Genomic DNA, 18,165 nt, shown 5'->3' on the forward strand with positions numbered 1-18,165 from the left:
TAATAGTTCCGACATTATTTATTTTATAGGTATACGCTTTTCCACAGATAAATAAAACAATCTATACAGTTCACAATATACAGGACAACAATGTAAGATTAACACAATTGATTACATAATGCGCATTTTTAGTTCAGTAGAATGAACAGACAGCAAGCGGATACATTTTGGAGACGCAATGACGTTTTCGCAATGCGTGCTGGGAGTAGTAGTGAATAGACAATGGCCTAACGGCTATTTGGTGGTACTCTGAAATCTATTTCCCGAGAGACCACGGGGATACCGAGCTGCGTATCCATGACAGCCGTACGTATGATTGCTGTTGGTGGCGCTAACATTAGCAAGAATATAATCTGAGGTGGCGATACCTCGCTCCACGAACGATATATTTGATAATGTAATCGTAATGTATTGTCTTCTTCTGGACCACACAATGTTAATTTAGTGTAAGAATCATACAATGCCGTCCGTGCCTTGTCGGCGTTGTATCTGTCCGTCCATGTAACGTAGGCTAGCTTATAGCCTCTGCCCAACGGCAACAGTTAAAAACAACGTTAGCATCGGTTACCAAAGCCACGTCCAGCTTCCCTGCGACTAAGGAGGTTTATCTGCGGCATAGAGGAACATGTTAGACCTCCCTCTGAACCGTTCCCAGCGAGTCCAGGACGTGGAGGCAAGAATGGGAGACGAGGGCTTGAGGCTATAAAACGGAGAAGAGGGAGGATGATTTCACGATACAACAGAAGACCTGTATCGCACAAACTTGAGATGTGAGTAGTGAAAATAAGGGGTCTGAATTTGGTACTGTACCAGCTGGGTACTGTAAACCCACTCAGAGGCTGAATGCTTTTATGATACACTGGAGGGACGTGAGCTTGAATATCGAATGAGTGTGAAGTAATATTTTATCGATCCAGTTAGAGGCAGTCCATCTGTCACATCAAGGTCTGTCGCCTGGTTTCGACAGGAAAACACTTTTTTTTTTTAAACTACTAAAACACCATTTTATTTGAAGGAACATTTCCTTGCTTCCATTATGTCATGCTTTGGAAAAAAGTCGTCAGTAAAGTGAAGTATTCATTATTTGCATTTAAAGGGCTAAAGCATGCAACAACCACCAGTGTGGTCCTTTAAATATACATCAACAAGAATTATGATTAAGATCAAATGGACAATCAGCCATTAATCATATTTTGGTGGCCTTCTTCGAAATGTGATTACACAAACTTGCTTTCTTTTTTTATTAGACTCTGAGTAATGTACTTAATCTGTCTTAAATGCAGTCGTGGGTTATCTCGCAGCAGCCTCGACCACCACCCTCTCCCAGAGGAAGCAGACAATAACCAAACACCCCAGCGTTACCTCCATGACCTCCAGGAAGCTGTCTCTGCTCACAACAGGTAAATGAGCCCTGGTCATTCTACAGACAGGCAGCCCAAATTTGTTCTTTGACAATGTAAGGCCAAGATGAAACTACTTGCAACTAGAATATAGATATACCCTTGCCTGGGTGTTTTTTGTTGTTGTTGTAACGTTACACTGTCTTGAGTGGTCAGCTGATTCTTAGGGCCCTCGCTATCTGAAACAAGACACCCAGAAGCAGTAGATTAATATCACATTGTGTCCTTCAGATGTGCAGTTAAAAGACTAGCTAATGAGGCTCAGGCTCTATTAATATTCAATTACGATGACATTAGCCCTTTATTTTCCACTTTGAAACATTACCATTGATTATGTCAGCAACCACCAACAGTAAGATTTCTGTAGCCACATAACAAAAACCCTGCTTATATTGTGACATGAGTAGTCAAAGTGTTTGTATATAGTTGTTTAATTCACTGGGTATATCTAAAAAATGTTGTTTGCTGTAGGGAGAGGAACTGTTGGAAACCCTTCTAAAACTGTACACAAAGCTCACAACTTCCTTGTCCTGTCTGTGTAGCTCAGAGACATCTGCCGCCTCGGGCCACTCTGAATGTCCCACCGTCATCTCTGTAGACTCCAACCAGTCCTGGTCAGGGATCCACAGCTCCACGGGCACTGAGATCTCCACAGAGAGGAGCTCTGTTTTCTCCTGGGGCTACGATGTAAGTCTACTCCTCTGATCTTATTATAAAGCGAGCCTGACTCTGTCTGTCACACAAGAAACCGTTTGTCTGCTACTTCACTGTGTATGCAGGGTGTGGTCCCACTGGGTATTGGTTTGTTATTATGCTGTGCTTTCTAGCCTCTGCTGGTCCTACACAACTTTTCCAGGACTCGATGATTTATTTAGTTTGTGGTCCTCAAGCTGCATCTAAGAAAGGCAGAAAATCAACTCAGTTATGCAAACTAACTCACTCCTCACTCACTTATTTTTCTTTCTCTCTCTCTCTCTCTCTCTCTCTCTCTCTCTCTCTATATATATATATATATATATATATATATATATATATATATATATATATATATATATATATATATATTTTTTTTTTTTTTTTGTGTCATATCATGTGAACTGTCCATCTTAACCATAAATGCATAAACACATCCCAAAGGGCCATAGGGGCTAATTATTATGCATGTTAACTGAGGAACAGTGCTGAAAAGCAGCAGCTTTCAGTCATAGAGCCAGTGTATAAGAACAGAATAATGTCTCTGTCTCCTTCCTGTGTCTCTGTCTCCTTTTGTTTTTCTGTCCCGTAGGAGTTCGACAAGGCAGCATCACGGCAGGTGCAGCAAATGTTTGAGGAGATCGACAAAGAGTTGTATGAGGGGAGAGGCAGCGGCGGAGATATACTCCGGGGGCTGCAGGATGAGTGTCAGCAGTGGGCCACGCGTTTCCCACATCTTCGGTATGTTATCCACAGTTTCCTACCGAGAGATCGAAGAGTAATGCTGATTGTGCGGATAAACCTGAACAAAAAGCATTCTTGTATGAAAACATTATAATTTCACCAAAATATTCATCGTTTGTGTATGTCGCTCAGGATCCTGGGGACTCAACTGATTTGTCCCGGTGATGTGGGCTTCCAGTGGTATGCCACTACAGGAAAAGGCAGCTCTGCCAGCAGCCCATCAGCATGCAAAGAGAGCAGTTTGAAGTCCCCGGAGAAAGATAAGGGTGCCACAGAGTAAGTCTTAACTGCATTGACTCACTCGTTGACTGCATGATGTCAGAAGGACTGATAAGTTCATCTTTTAGATAAATATCCTTGATGTAAGGAATTAGGGTTAAAGAAAGAAATGTGTCAGATATCTTGTGCCTCTCTTCCTCGAGTGGCTGTTGGTCGGCTGTCCAGATGACTGGTGTTGGGGCATCAATTATGGAGGAGTCTTGGCTGACTCTGTGGTTGTGACCTAGATGCTCAGGCTTCTTAATCAAGTTTGTGCTAGGGCTGCCACTGTTAAAGCGAATTGGCATAAAGGAGTTTGTGTAAGACACTGTGTTAATGTGTTAGTGTGAACTTGCAAGTTCATCCCAGAATGTTCCTTCTGTGTTTCAGCTTGGAGATGTCAGGCGGATTTGAGTTTATTTATAATTGAGTTATAGGAAACATGCAGGAAGTGTGGGCTTGTGTCTGTGAGTGTATCATTTTATGTGTACATGTTAAAAGTCCTTAACCATGTGTGTTGTCTTGGGTGGTTGGGAAAGGCTGAATGTGCAGGGCAGGAGAGCAGCGCTGATCAAGTCCTCCTCAGCACAGTTGGATGAGACTCCTGGCACCTTTACTGGCTCCAGCAGTCACGACAAGCCAAGAGTGATTGAAGAGGAGGGTCTGATGGAGGAATACCTGGCTTTTGATAGCAGGGATTTGTGAGTTACTCATTTTCCTTATGCTGCACATTTGCGTTCTTATGCCTGAATCTAAATCTAAACCCCAGCTGACTATATCTATCTTCTACAGGGAGGACGATTGGGAGCAGGATTGTTCAGAGTCGAGTCGGAGGCATCACTGTCTGCCCCCCGTCTCTCCATACCGGTGTCGCCGCCAAGCTGTTCTCGACGTGCTGTTTGATGATGTGTGGCGGCAGCTGGTTGGCTGGATGAAAGAGCTGGTTCAACGCCACTGGGAATGCTGCACCTCAAGTAGGGCTAAACTGAACTATTTTGCATGTGCTAGACCTAATTTACACGGGGAAAAAAAGTCATTCTTTCACACAGTTTTTTGGAAGTGATTCTATGTGTGATTGGCAGATGATGAAAAGATTTCTGGGAACTTAAGCCCCGTGCAGCAGGACTCCCAGAATCCCTTCATGCTGCTTTCTATGCTGCCCACGATCCTGCCCAAACTCGGCCAGAACAGGGTGCCCCCGCTCACAGCTGGGCTGCAGTTCCAGGTCAGTGGTCTCAGGGGGGCTGTGAGGCAGCAGGCTGCAGCTGGGGGGGGTAGACTCCGAGCCTCATTTCAATTTCATCACTGTCAGAAGTTCAGGGGGTCAATTGAAACTTTAAAATGTCACATATTTGGGCTTTTAAAAGATGCAATGAAAGATATTCAATAATAACGTGTGTGTGTATATATAAATATATAACTTACCCCAAATTTTCATATTAAAACAACAGTTTACACTTTCTTCACTTTGATAATTACTGCAATATATATTTAGAAAGAAAAGAAAGACATGTCTTATTCATGTTGACCTTGGATCATTTTAGTCCTGAGAAGACTTAATAACATAACATTTGCCCAGCGTTCCAAACTGTGAAGTCTTGTTCCACAGTCCACACTTTTTTCACTCCTGCCTGTTGCTCTGTCAGTCTTTCAATGCTTCCAGTTCATTAACTTGTATCACTATTTTCTTTGTTTCCCTCTTAACTCTCTGTCCTATACTTTACCAATGTGTTTTATGTACCCTTTTGTTTCTTTTCTCTTATTCCCCCCTTCCTTTTGTCATTATTTTTCTTTCTTTATGTTTTTCTTTCTTTTCCCCCCACGTCTACGTTCTTTACACTTCTCCCTTCCTTTCTTCTTTATCCACTACCTTCCTTTGTTCATTACTTTTCCTCCTTAAAGAACACAAAGTCAAGGGGCTCAAAGCACAAGTCCAGACGGAAATCCAAAAAGCAGAAAAGGCCTCCCACTGTATGTAACTCCCTCACTTGGAGCCAAAATGGTAGCGTGTTGTGTGCACGCTGTCCATGGCGGCTCATTGTCTTATCTCTAGAATAAATCTGCTTCTGCCTGTTGATTAACCCGAAAGCATCACCGCCACTTATCTTATTGATTTACTGCAACTTATTTTCAACATAAACTACTTTTGATTTTCTTTCGATCATTCTTTTCACAATGAGAATGTTGGAATGCTTTGTTTTGCATTTGGTGAATGATATTTTTGGTTAGTGGCATAGCAAATATGGGGTGCCCTGACATAACTGCATGATCAATAACCATTTCTTTGACACTATGTCATGTTGAACATGGAATTTACTAACCATGTGTCCACTGGACTTCATAAAACACATTATTTACATATATTGTATCCTCCTATAATATGTATCTTGTTCCCTCTTACCTTTCTCTTAATCATTCCTTTCTTTTTTTGGATCTTTTTTCTTTTCATCCCTCTCCTTTACCCTCCCCCTCTATCTCATTACTTTTCCCCCTTCACCTCACACCATTCTCCAGGCTGGAAGGGTCCCAGTAGGAGCAGCAGCAACCCAGCACAACCTGAATGACCTCATCGTGATCCACAGCATCCCTCTGCAACAGAGGAATCTGAGTGTGCTGGAAAGAAATCAGTACGGACTCTCTTCTAACTAACGAGCACTGCTGCTAAAATGGAAAACATTAAGCAAAATCAATGACACATCCTGGCATTTTTTGTATATTTGTAATATATGATTTCATTCTTCGAAATGGAATGAAAAGAAGCATCCATGTCTTGTTCCCATTTAAAGGTAAAAACATTATATAGGAACATAGCCTCATCATGTTTGTCCCCGGTCCTAACACACGGTTTGGCAGAGCACACAGTCGGCAGCATTCAGTGATGGTGCTCCACCCTCTCCTTGCCATACAGGGAGCCAGAAGAGCGTCCGTCTCTCAGACCCGGCTCCAGCGTGGTCCCGTCCAGCAAACCTCGCCCTCGCCGAGCCCTGGAGCAAAGCTCTTCCTCGCTGTCCCGCCCGGCACAGTCTGCCCGACGCAGAAACCCTCCTCCCCGAAATCTCCTGCCACTGGTTCCCAGTCTGAGTCAATCCAGCGCAGCGGGATCCATGGACGACGTCATCCGTGGGACACGTCTGTGAGTTTTAGCGTCATGGGAACCCCGCCAGCCCCACACAGACTCCCTATTTTGCTTTTTACCCTCATTCTCCCCTGCGGTCTCTGAAGTTGTGCAGAGGCAAAGTGAAATAACTTTGAAAACAGACTGCCTTTCAACGTGTGCCTCATGGCTCTGAATACTGGGGGAGGCGGGGGAAGGGGGGGTGATAGAAGTTTCATGTGTGAAACTAATTTCACACATGAACTTGTTCTGAACCACGGGTGAAAGAATCATAGTTTGAAGTGTACGTTATCCAATTCTAAACTCAGTGAACACGTTTATGACATTTTTCTTTTAAGGGAAATGGTTCAACATTTTATGCTTATTCAAGGGTTAGATGAGAAGATTGAAGTGTTTGTGGTTTGACTTTTACCTTTTCCTTTACTGTCATCACCGTGAGGCTGAAATAGTCCAGCACGTAATTGGCTGTAAAACTGCAACTTTTTTGTTTTTATACTGAGGATTTTGTATGGATTAAATAGACTTCAGAGCTTCAGAGGTCTTTAGCCTTTATGCTAAGCTAAGCAAACCAGCTCCAGCTTCATATTTAACAGACATATATGAAAGTGAATCAGCAAGAAAGTGAATTAGCACATTTCCCAAAATGTCAAACTATTCCTTTAAATATCACAGTACTGTCCCCATAGCATCTTGGTTATAATATCCTGGGGAGGGAGAATGTGGCAAAATAATTATTTACAACACCAAAGAACAACCATTATCTACATACATTTATCACACCTGTCCTTTATTTACACCTAAGCTATGAATTTTCAAAAATCCCACAGCCATTGCATGAATAAATAAAAGCTACCACCATAGATGCAGTATAGAGCAAGCTATCATCATCATTGTCTTTGTGTATCTTCTTCCACAGACACACAGCCAGTGACTGCTTGACGTCTCCACTGTTGCCTCTGAGTAGGAACACACTCCTCCCCCCCATCAGCATTGGAGAACCTGAGTCATCTCACTCAGGGCAGCAGTTCAAACCTGCACAGGTAGAATACAACAACATGGAAACACGACTGCACTGGCAATCAAAAACTTGTTATGGTTAAATAAATGCTTTCTGAATAGATAATGGGTTTAAGACGGTAGCTAGCAAACAAAAAGTGTATGCAGCCTAAAAACAATTGTATTTGTAGCTTCTGTTAAATTAATTTGTAATTATTTCAAATGCAGTAAACCACCTGTGACCCACTGTTTAAAAGAATGTGTATTTGTTCATTATTTCCATCCGACCAGCGTCAGAAAGGACCGTCCTGCCGCGCACACAGTGCTATAAATGACGAAGCTGGCAGTTCAATACCGAGGGATCGTTACCACCAACTGGACGTCTTCTCTCGGCCCAACACCACTCACACATACAGGGTAAGATGCTCTTTATCACCACACTTCCTGCATACACATTCGGTATACAGGTGGCAGGTCACTGATTTGGTGTCTTTTTATGGAGTTTTCTTTTTTAACCAATCAGATTATATGCCAAGTAAAGAGTTGGCAAAGTTTATATTCTGTATTATGATCAATAGGGTTGTCATTTTCAGTGGTTTGACCCGTGGTTTTGTTTTCAGTCGGACACTCCATACCGTCGTTCCTTCACAGTATTGGACAACATCGGGCAGGGGCGGCCGGGCAGAGCCTCTGTGGCCACAGGTCAGAAATTCCACCTGAATCATTATAAACATTAAAGATGCTCCTGGGAAAGGGATGTGATATACTACTAATGGTGGCTCCAAACCAACGACCCTGTCATCAACACCAACTGTGAGATCTATGATCCGCTGTGTTTATCCATAAAGTCTAACTATCTATATCAGCTAACTATTTAAAACTGTTCATCCATTACTTTTAAATGTTTATCCCCTGGTATTGAATCACTGATAAATACTGAGACCACTACTTTTGCATGTACTTGTACTGTACATACCCAGCACCTTGTGTCCCCGTGTTAAGACATGGGTTTTGCAGCACATCAGCTAATCACTTGTGCGTTAATTTATTCATTCATCCCACCAGACTCTCTTGGAATTGGTGTGACCGGCATCAGACTTGGCATCAGCAGCTCATCTTTCTTGGACTCGTTTTCCCACCACCCATTGGGGCACTCAACAATCGAAGATGAAGAGGAGCCAGACCCACAAGCCCCTGCCCCAGGTCAGTAGATTAAAGCACTGCTGAAACTCATTCAGACTTGGTTCTCAGATAAACTATGAATGAAAGAGGTTGCAGCGGCTGGCTTCAAATGAAATTTACCTGCTGACAAAATTTAAGTCAGTATATGCATTAACTTGAGTTTTTTATCCTTCCTCTTCCCTACAGCTCCACTGGTGCCTGTGTCAGTCCCCCCTCGGTCTTATACCAGGGGAGGCATCTCAACCAGAGCCAGCAGACCTGGCTTGTAGTTTGCCTTCACACCCTTCAGCCATTCATCTTTATTGACCACAACAAAGTGCAACTATACAGCATCTGTGCCCTCTCACAGAAGTAGCAGATTGTTTTTTTCATATTTTGCTGCTTTGGTGAAGTTTTGTTCAAGGCATATTTTTGTATTTCACAAATCAGCTCATGTGGCTGCCAAACACACAGTAACTCCGTCATCATGCACAGTACGAGCTGCATGTGTGGACATTTGTAATATGTATGTATGATTTGAATGTGTATATATTTATTTATATGAATGTACAGAATAGTATCCTCCATGCTGTGTTGTTGTACTGGTAAATGACTATGCAGGGAATAACACATCCACCCAGACAGGGATAGAGAGGATAAAAAGCACTTTTCCTCTCTCTGATGCTACATCAGTTCGGTACTGTATCTTTTATAAGGACACTCTCCATTAAAGCTCAGTTAAAATCATATTAATGAGTAGAGCAAATGTGTTAGCTGAACATATCTGCAGTCAACATTCTTTTACAACTACACCTCAAGCTTAATGTAGGATTACCAGGAACTGTAAATAACTAAAGGACTCATTCATCCTGTCTGTACAAAATACTGTAAGTGAGGTCCTTATTGTCCGAGCAAATCCAAGTGAGGATGCTGTGACATTTAAGATTCCTGCACAAAAGGGTAGTTTTACATTAATTTCTTTTTGGAATAAAGTATCAGACAGCCATGCTACAAAGGTGACAAAGCTTGAAATTCCAAGCTTTTTCTTCAATTATATTTTATACAAAAATAATAAAAAGCTGTATACAAATGGTTTATATAAATATGAATTTATTTGTGTTTTATGAAGACGTTAACAAACAACAAGAAATAAAAGCATTTACATTTTGATAAGTGTCAGATGAACTACTGAGGCCAGATAAGCCAGACAGAAGAGACCAGTTGAACAGCTGTTGCTCATACATGTCCTTGAATGCTCTCATTAATCTTAAAATATTTTGTTAATGAGTGCCACCATTTATATGCATTTTAAGTGCTATAACCAGATCCTGCACGCTTCTCACTTTTTTCCTCTTTTCGCTTTTTTGGACCCACTTTTTTTGGAGTATTTTGCTTCCAGGTCAGAGAGGAAACTGTTGAAATTCTGCTCTCTGGACTGCTGTTTTTGCTGAAAAAGAAGACCGGAAGGATGATTATTGAGGGGATAAACAAACAACCCCATAACAATTTCATACATGTGCGTTTGCATTTGTTACCTTAAGCATCATCACAAGACTGTCATCCTCATCACCGAGCCCCATCTCTTTCTGCATTTCTTCTGCTTCCTGTCGCTCTCTATCAGCCTGGAAGGTGAATTGCAATCACATTAATGAGACTGACATAATTAGAAAAGTTTTTTGAAGCATCTTTTGGCAATCTAACAATCGTGAGAGATTATCCAGAAAAATAAATAGAATGCGAGTTGTGAGGATTTTGCAGCTTTAACGCCAACACATTTCTCACCCTCTTCCTACGAGCCTTCTTCTTCTTCTCAGTCTCCTTCGTAAACGCTGGAAACGCGGTGGCATCTCCACTCTGGATGGCAGCCTGGATGATGCTGCAGAGCCTGGGCTCATCTTCCTGGGAGCAGCACATTGTCGATGCTGTGATGGCATCCATGTTTCCCTGGTGCTGCATGTACAGCTGGATCACATCCTGCCGCTCCTCCTCAGAACCCTTATATTTATTCTCAAATTCAAGGATGTCCTGCACCGTTATCTAGAAGGATGGAGAGAAACAACCCATGTGAAATGTGCAATTTTATGATGCTGCAGCAAATAAACGAGTAGAAATACATAATCCACCATTATAACTGTGTGCATTTATGTTGTAGCCTGTTGTACCATGGCAGGTGCAGTGGCATCACATTGATCTCACGCTACTGTACTATCATCTAATATATACCTTGGGGAAGAGCAGTCTCCAGTAGTCTTCCCAGCAGCGGTCTTGACTCAGGACGTCAGACTCTTCATCCACGACCCCCTGCTCATCATAGACAGCCCTCTGCTCCTTATCGCTTAGTACTGCGTAAAGCTTTCCCAACACCTGAACGGGGGAAAAAAATACATTTTACACACATCTACAGGCCTTGACAAAAAAACATGGTATATAACATTATTGTAGGTGTTAAATGAGTCAAATAAAAAAGGATGTGGAGATGCATACCTATATTATCAACTTTAAAAAGGCAAATCTAGGTTGAAGTTATATGACGATACAGCATGGGACGTTTGTCAGTAGTCAGCTTTTGCCATACCTTTTCTACCAAAGCTATTGCTTCGTTATCTCCGATTGGATGAGCACATTGTGGGTAATGCTGCAATTCATTTCAATGAGCAGGTGTTTTTTTTTTATCCTGGCAATAATGGATTAACATTGTAATTTTTATGAAGTATAATCTGTCAGGTATTAAATCCAGTAAATCCATGTTTTTATGCTCATCTGATCCATACAATTTGGAGAAAATGTAGTATACCACAATATATGAAATTCATATGACGTGGCCTAAAATGTTATCCATATGTTTTCTAATCGACATGCTGCTGATGGTTTGTTCTTTTTGAGTCGATTATGTAATACGAATGGGAAGTCAGCATCAAAATAAAAGGAGCAAAACAGATGAGGGATACCTTAGCAGTCTGTTTTGCACCTAGCTACATACCGGCCTTACAAGAAGGCCCAAACATTAAGCATTGACGTAGGCCAATATATGTGGGTGGCAACAATGATCCAAAACATTCCTGCTTCTCTATAAATATATAGCAGTCAGTCAGTGATTACACAGGAGGGAGATGATAGATTACTCATTGCGCTACTTGGGTTAGCTGTTAGCTAGCTAGTACAGCTAGCTAGTGTCCGGTGTGTGTGTGTGCTCTATTTGACAGCCAACAACAACCTGAAATTTCTCCGTGGCCAGCTGGTCTTCGGGAGCCCGGTCCGGGTGGACTTTCAGAGACACTTTGTAGTAGCTCCTCCGGATCTCTGTCTCGGTTGCCTCGTTGTTGATGCCCAGCACCTCGTACAGGTTTGCGGTCTTGAAGAGCTCCTGGCAGCGCTCGAGCAAACCCATGCTGACGTTAATCTGGTAATGTCTTTCCGTTTACAATTCTGGGGCGAACTGTTGAGGACAGAAGTCAAATAAGATCCCCTTTTCCTGCTTTCCCTTTGTTGTCGATACCAATTTGGCGCGTACGTACAGCAACGTGCCTACGTAAGGAGCACAAGGGTCCTCTTATTGGTTGTCAGGCTATGACCGCCTGAAAAATTAAGTCAACGCGGAAGTGCCTTAAACTTGCATTTTCCCTCATAGCCAGCAGGAGGCGACTCCTCTAGTTGCCAAAAAAGTCAGATTGCATGGAGATATATGAGAAAATTACCCTTCTTCTCACTTTATTTATTACCCCAGTAAACAATATAAACATCAGTTTGTGGTCTCAATTGCTACAACAGCATAATAAAACATGTCTAGACCCTGGAAATAATTAATTAATTCGAATGTATGTAGCTTTAATCATGCATGTATGATTTACTGAATATATAAGTGTTTACTTGACAGTGGAGGGACAGATTTGTCTTTAAGAAAGAAAATATCCTGACATGATAGGGCTACTTCAAGCACCAGAGACAATATTTCATATTGTTTCCCTGTCATATTACAATCTGGACCTTTCCAATGCCACCCCATCTTCTTACCAAGACATATTTAATCTCCCTAAAATTAACTGTCACACATTAGTATGGCACTGAGCTGCACATGGCTTCATCTACTGTAAAAGTGGAAGTGATCGGAAATCCCGAAAAAAGTTCGGTAGCAGGAAAATCTAATCTGTCAGTCTAGTTTCCACACATGCATCACTCAGTCAAGAAAGTACAGATACCCTCGTATTTATTGGTGCATTTGAAGCAGCACAAGAATACATCAAAGACAATGAGGCAAGTCACTAAGTATTTTTTTACTGTTTCATGCGAAAGCAGAACACAAAGATACACACTGACTTTGAACTAAGCATCTGTAGATTGCACCCATCTGTGTTTATAAGCCTGTACATTATGCAGCACTGGAGATATACACTGCCCCCCCCCCCCCCCCCCCCCCCCACTCAGTCTCAGATGTTATCCAATTATTGCCCCATCTGTTTCTGTGGCATATTTGGCACAGTCTCTGTTGTTGTTTTTGTATTGACTTTCTATCATCACAAACCTCATCTGTCCTTTGTACTCTGACACAAAATAAACACTTGGACAACTGGCACATCATCATCATGATCAACAATGAGAAAACAAAATGACAAAAGCACAATAGTTGTATTGTAAATGTTATGAACTTTTGCTGGTGTGCAGATCCTTCTCATACGCTTTCCATCCACTTGCATAGTGCGAGTGGAGTTTGAATAAAGCCATTGCTCCTCCAGGGGGAATATTCGCTTGTTATGGTAACAGTCTCTCCACAACAGTCAAATGGCTTCGTTTTCATGGTCAGTCCCGACAGCATGTCCATGGCCGATGCATCTTCCCCTGAACTGGGACAGTCTAAAAAGCTCCTCTAGGGGGCGGCAGCTCAACATTCCTTTCTGGTCTTCACCGTCTTGCTGGCGTACTTGATAGGGATCCCCCAGCGTCTCATTAGATAGACATCAAACACGTAGGCCATCCCTGGCTCCAGGCCCCCGATCACAGCTGTAGTGACGGCCCGCCGAGGATTCAGCTCCTGGAAATACTTGCAGAGAACCCTCTCGGTGTCAGAGCGGGACTCTGGTCCCAGACAGGGCGCCGTTGGAGCTGACGCTCCCCCTGTCTCTGCTTCACGGTCTCCCAGCTTTCTGCGGTACACGCAGTACAGGCTTCTTTCTTCTGTGCCCATCCACGCCAGGGTGACACTGCTGCAACCCGCGCACCGGTTGAAGGATTTTATCTGCAATGTGGAGGGCAGCGATGGGACCCCTCTGCGTTGGTAGGCTGAGGAGGTCTGCATTTTGACTGAAGCCATCAGACCTCCTGGCAGAGCTTGGTCTGCAGCAGCAGAGATCTGGCCGGTGGTCGTTCCATCTCTCTCCAAGTGGATGAGATAGGACGGGCTTCCCTGGAGCCAAATGTGCACTATGTCTCCCCCAACAGCCTGGGAGGTCAAAGCCTGACCTTTACTGGACACGGTGACCGTGACCTTCTCACCTCCACCGCAACTCTGCAAGGTGAGGAGGCCACTCTGTTGCGAGCCCCGGGGACGGAACGTGAAGAACTGCTCTGAGTTGGAGCCTCGGTTGCGGAAGGTCACCCACCTCAGCTCCCCTTCTCTTAGCGTGACGATCGCTGGTCGAGCCTCCTCGTGCGTTCGAGCGAACGTCCCCTTGTACGCCGCGCTGGTCCCGTTCAGCCTGTCGATTACGAAGACGTCAAAGTAATACTGGGTGTCAGGCAGGAGCTCGGAGACGGTGCACACAACTCTCCGTCCCCTGACACGCACACTGGAGGTCAGCATGCTCATCGGTGAGGGGGGGACGGTAGACTCTGGGGTTCAGGGTAAGAGTCCCACTGCTGCCACCACCACTCTTTCAAAATCGGCCACACCGTCACTCTCCTCCTCCCCTCCTTCTTCTCTTGTTCCTGGTCCTTCTTCCCCGCCGTGCTTTCTCGTGCAGCACATAGACTGGGGTGGTTTTGCTTAGAGTTGACGAGGACACAGTAGTCATAGCTTTTCTGCGTCTCTGGGAGGCCGGTTACAGAAACACTGGGTGCCCAGCTGAGGGTGACGCTGGTCATGCCTACACCTAACGTATGAACTCTGGGGTCAGCCGGGAGCAGAGGGAAGGCACCGGAGGCCCCCGGGCCTTCGTGGAGGTAAACTGTAGCTCTGGTGTTCTGCTGTTTGGAGCGCAGCCTGAGGATGTAGATGGACGCCTTGGGAGAGGAAGGACCCCTGTAGGTGTCTATGGCATTGCCTGTGAAGCTGTGCATTTTCTCCTCCGTCCCAGGACCTCGCCACCACACCTCGGGCATACTCTTTTTGGTGCTCCCTGTGGCGAAAGAAACAAAATGTAATCAATGAGTTATAGTTGAACAATGTGTTTTTGCTCATTGTAACTTCATTTGGATGTTTGACCTTCACTGTGCAGAGTGATGCGGCTGTTTTCACTTTCATCTGATGAGGAGTTTGTGGCATTGCCACCAGTTTGGAAATCAATTGTGGTCCAATATGTAACTTAAACAAGTGTGATGTGGAGCCTCCGGCCAACATACACTGAGAACAGACTTTTTTATTCAAGTAGAAGATACTGCATCCAAACAGCAGGATAGAATTAAGTTGAAGGGAGTATTATACCGGTAAGTATCCTATGTCAACTGCCACTTCAAACATTGTTGCCAGTATTTCCTTTCATACCTAAAGTGTTGTCATTTTGAATCCCTTGAATGACACAACTGGCAAATAAACTCAAATTAGACGTAATGTTACAGAATCAAAGTGAATAATTCAAGCTGGCGATGGGGACCGACAAGCTCAGAGTCTGAATGATTCATGTGTCATTTTATGACTTCATAATGTTATTTTACCACGTAGAGAGGCCTGTTTAGTTAACCTGGAAAAAAACTGCTCATGGAACAGTCCATTTTCACTTCCAGAAATCTTTTCTCCGTAAGAAATTTGATTTCTTTGATTTAATTTGAGCACTTGTTGACCTGACTTTAGTTTTTAAGCCATTTTATAATTTTGCTGCTACATAGAATGTTTTCATCTCACAAGTTTATTTGATTTTTTTGAGATTCAGGAGTTGTTTGATTGCTGTGTGTGTTTAATGACATTTTGGAATCCAAATCCAGAGCTTCATATAACATTTATGTCAATACGACAACCAGATACGATCACACTCACTGTCTCTGTCATTGTCAGAGATATCGGCTGGCATTTTGAAAATATATATAGCATTTCCTGTGTTTTGAACTTAAACAAATGGGTACAATGTGCTGATATCTTACTAGTCTTCTCTAGTAAAATCCCTTTGCAAAAAACAAGGACCTCAGCTGTGTGGTTTGTTCAGAGAAAATTAGGTAATTGGTCTGTAAATGTCATATAACATCAGTGGTAGATTTAATGACCTCCAGGCTGCAAACAAAGGACAAACAAGCAGTGAATGAAACAATATGCCTTCATAAGACTTCTAATGTTTGATCAGCGTTACTTCTGTACAACTTCTTGTGTTCCAAAAAGTAAACTCTTCTACCAACTAAAAGTAGTTTAGATTAGAGAGTTTGCCCTCTACCAAATCCCTTTCTCACATGATAAAATCAAATTGATTGTCTTGGCTTAGCCAGATGCTGTGATGATCTTCAGAGTAAAGTGGGTGTCTGCAGGTGCACGTTGCCGTCTTACTGTCCACACTCACACTGCAGGCTCTTTAGGGGTTTGTCCTTCAAGGTGCGGGCCGCCAAACTCCATTCAATGGGGACGTCACAGGGGCTGACGGTCACCGACATCGCCGGAGCCTTCTTCTTCAGCGTGAAGTACAGCCTGCGGAGAAACACCGAAGATAACCGCGTAAGAAGGTGTTTGATTAATCGCCGGGAATGTCAAACAGATAACATCCTGTTTCAATTCAGCTGTGAGGTGATGGACAAGAAGACAAGACAGCTTCCAGTGCATACTGTGCAACATTCTTTCATTTTGTTGGATGATTTTCAGATACGGTGCGCTGGTTACAATTTTCTTTTCTTTTTTTTTACGAAGGCTTGAAAATTTGTGTGTGGCAGCTGCAGTCTCTGTCTTTCCATTTGCCTACATGCTGATCAGTCATTTGATAGCAGACCAGGGAGGTGACCTGGGGGATCAGACGATAAGGCTGCATTGACGGTTTCAGATGGATATCTGTCTGTTTGCTGTAACTATCTGGGATCGTGCTTAGCATAGAAACTATAATGTCCCTTATTGGGATCATGTGTTTTAAGGACGGTGTTATTGCATGTTGGATTACAGATTTCAGGACAAATAGCATTCCTGCTGTGGTGTTCTGGTCTTTTTCTAATAGAAACAATCGCTGTTGTTCACTCGAGAGTCAGTTTTGAACTATTGACCTCCACAAGGACGCCAAGATGTCTGTTTTTTTTAACTCATTCAGTAACGTGTCGTGTCATCACAGCGTGTTAACCTTCATCATCATGGGAGTTAAACAACTGTGGGGCTGTTTGTCAATACATATTTGTTGTCCGTCCCTACAAACACCATTATTCATGATTCTGTGCAGATGGTGCTTGTTTCCAAACAGATGTGCGACACCGTCATTCTCAAGGGCGCTTTGCGGCTTGTTTTAATAGAGTGATTAATTTCCGAATCCGTGTTTTCTCTCCATTATTTGCCGAGCGGCTCTGCATGACTGCACTGGTGGACAGACTGCAGCACACAGCGAGATGCATTTCGCAATTTTCGGCTCCCAGGTTCAGAAAGCAAGCACTGGCACTGTTTGTGTAGGGTTCAGGCCAAATGGGCTCCACTTCCTCTCACTCTCGCTACAGTGGTGCTGGAAACAGCCACCGTCTCCAAAAAGGTGGTTGGTGGATGGCTGGTGGCCGGCTATTGAAGTGGAAACAAGGGCAAATCTGATGAGCGAGCCGCAAGATTTATTCAAGCGCCCTCAACGGACTGCAAACGGGGGAAATGTTTACTCTTTTACTGTTATGGGGTTATTAAGTATGGTGTTAAGTTTCAAAAACATCTTTACTCACTTTATTTTTCATGCAATGTCGATCACCGTGGTGGAAAATAAATGTAGCCTACTCTATAATGTATAAAATATCTGAAAGAAATATTGGAGGTACTTAATGAGAGTATTTCTGTTTTCTGCTACTTAAATATTCAAAAAAATAATTTTACTTGAGAACTTTAATTTCCAGTTACTTTTTATAGTTTCCGATTAATATCACATAATATATTCAACAAATGAATGATGATTTATTAGGATAAGATAAGACTGTATTGATCCAGAGGTGAATCAACCCAATAATTAATCAACAGTATCTGAATAGATCAGCGTGTTCCTTCCTACTCCCCCCGTCCCATCTGTTAGCCTACCTGCGAATTCGTCCTTTGGGGAGCGTTACAGAGGTGATCTTCCCTTCTGGGAACCATGCCGTTGGGCGGAGCTGCACCTCATTCTCAGGTGCCAGGGCGGAGTGCACCTGGGGCCATGGGGATCCACCAACCAGTGCCAAAGCTGCACCGAGACACCAGGACAGGGACATGAGTGCCATTGCTGGTTCTTGCTGTGTCTTTGACTTCCCTCAGTCACCACGTCTGGGATATCTCCTGGGCTCTGAGAACACATGACAGAAAGGTCAAGTACATCAATCAGAGCCCCTCGGCAACACGCACACACACAAACGGTAACGCAAACACTCACAAATTTCTACTGTACCGTTCACACAGACACTAAAGAGCTGGAGCGGCTGCTGATGATTCATTGATATGAAGAAAAATCTATTCAGACAGAATTATTC

General features: G+C 43.3%; 3 protein-coding genes across 4 annotated transcripts in view; 1 reads left to right on the plus strand and 2 right to left on the minus strand.

The window, feature by feature from the left end:
* Positions 1–302: 302 nt before the first annotated feature.
* Positions 303–9,335, plus strand: fam149b1 (family with sequence similarity 149 member B1). 2 transcript variants are annotated; one of them, XM_084021738.1, is made up of 16 exons: positions 303–770; positions 1,284–1,400; positions 1,943–2,087; positions 2,686–2,834; positions 2,970–3,113; positions 3,635–3,796; positions 3,888–4,069; positions 4,178–4,320; positions 4,998–5,066; positions 5,610–5,722; positions 6,004–6,228; positions 7,127–7,250; positions 7,498–7,623; positions 7,827–7,908; positions 8,272–8,409; positions 8,575–9,335. In XM_084021738.1, the coding sequence occupies exons 1-16, from the start codon at positions 724–726 to the stop codon at positions 8,655–8,657; spliced, it is 2,049 nt and encodes a 682-aa protein (XP_083877864.1). In that variant the 5' UTR covers positions 303–723; the 3' UTR covers positions 8,658–9,335. The 2 variants fall into 2 exon arrangements, with proteins under 2 accessions (XP_083877864.1, XP_083877865.1); XM_084021739.1 differs by lacking the exon at positions 4,998–5,066.
* A 220-nt stretch (positions 9,336–9,555) lies between these two features.
* dnajc9 (DnaJ (Hsp40) homolog, subfamily C, member 9) lies at positions 9,556–11,875 on the minus strand. The gene is made up of 5 exons (XM_084021740.1): positions 11,582–11,875; positions 10,591–10,731; positions 10,150–10,404; positions 9,903–9,989; positions 9,556–9,814 (listed from the first exon to the last, which is right to left on the minus strand). The coding sequence occupies exons 1-5, from the start codon at positions 11,753–11,755 to the stop codon at positions 9,707–9,709; spliced, it is 765 nt and encodes a 254-aa protein (XP_083877866.1). The 5' UTR covers positions 11,756–11,875; the 3' UTR covers positions 9,556–9,706.
* A 679-nt stretch (positions 11,876–12,554) lies between these two features.
* The window catches only part of ndnfl (neuron-derived neurotrophic factor, like), an 8,374-nt gene continuing 2,763 nt past the window's right edge, over positions 12,555–18,165 (minus strand). The window contains 5 exon segments of the mRNA XM_084020812.1: positions 12,555–14,122; positions 14,124–14,178; positions 14,180–14,696; positions 16,062–16,186; positions 17,741–17,981. Of these exon segments, the coding sequence (XP_083876938.1) occupies positions 13,244–14,122; positions 14,124–14,178; positions 14,180–14,696; positions 16,062–16,186; positions 17,741–17,919 (1,755 nt within the window). The 5' untranslated portion in view covers positions 17,920–17,981 and the 3' untranslated portion in view covers positions 12,555–13,243.

Source organism: Eutrigla gurnardus, assembly GCF_963514095.1.
Source record: "Eutrigla gurnardus genome assembly, chromosome: 11".
Taxonomy (NCBI): domain Eukaryota; kingdom Metazoa; phylum Chordata; class Actinopteri; order Perciformes; family Triglidae; genus Eutrigla; species Eutrigla gurnardus.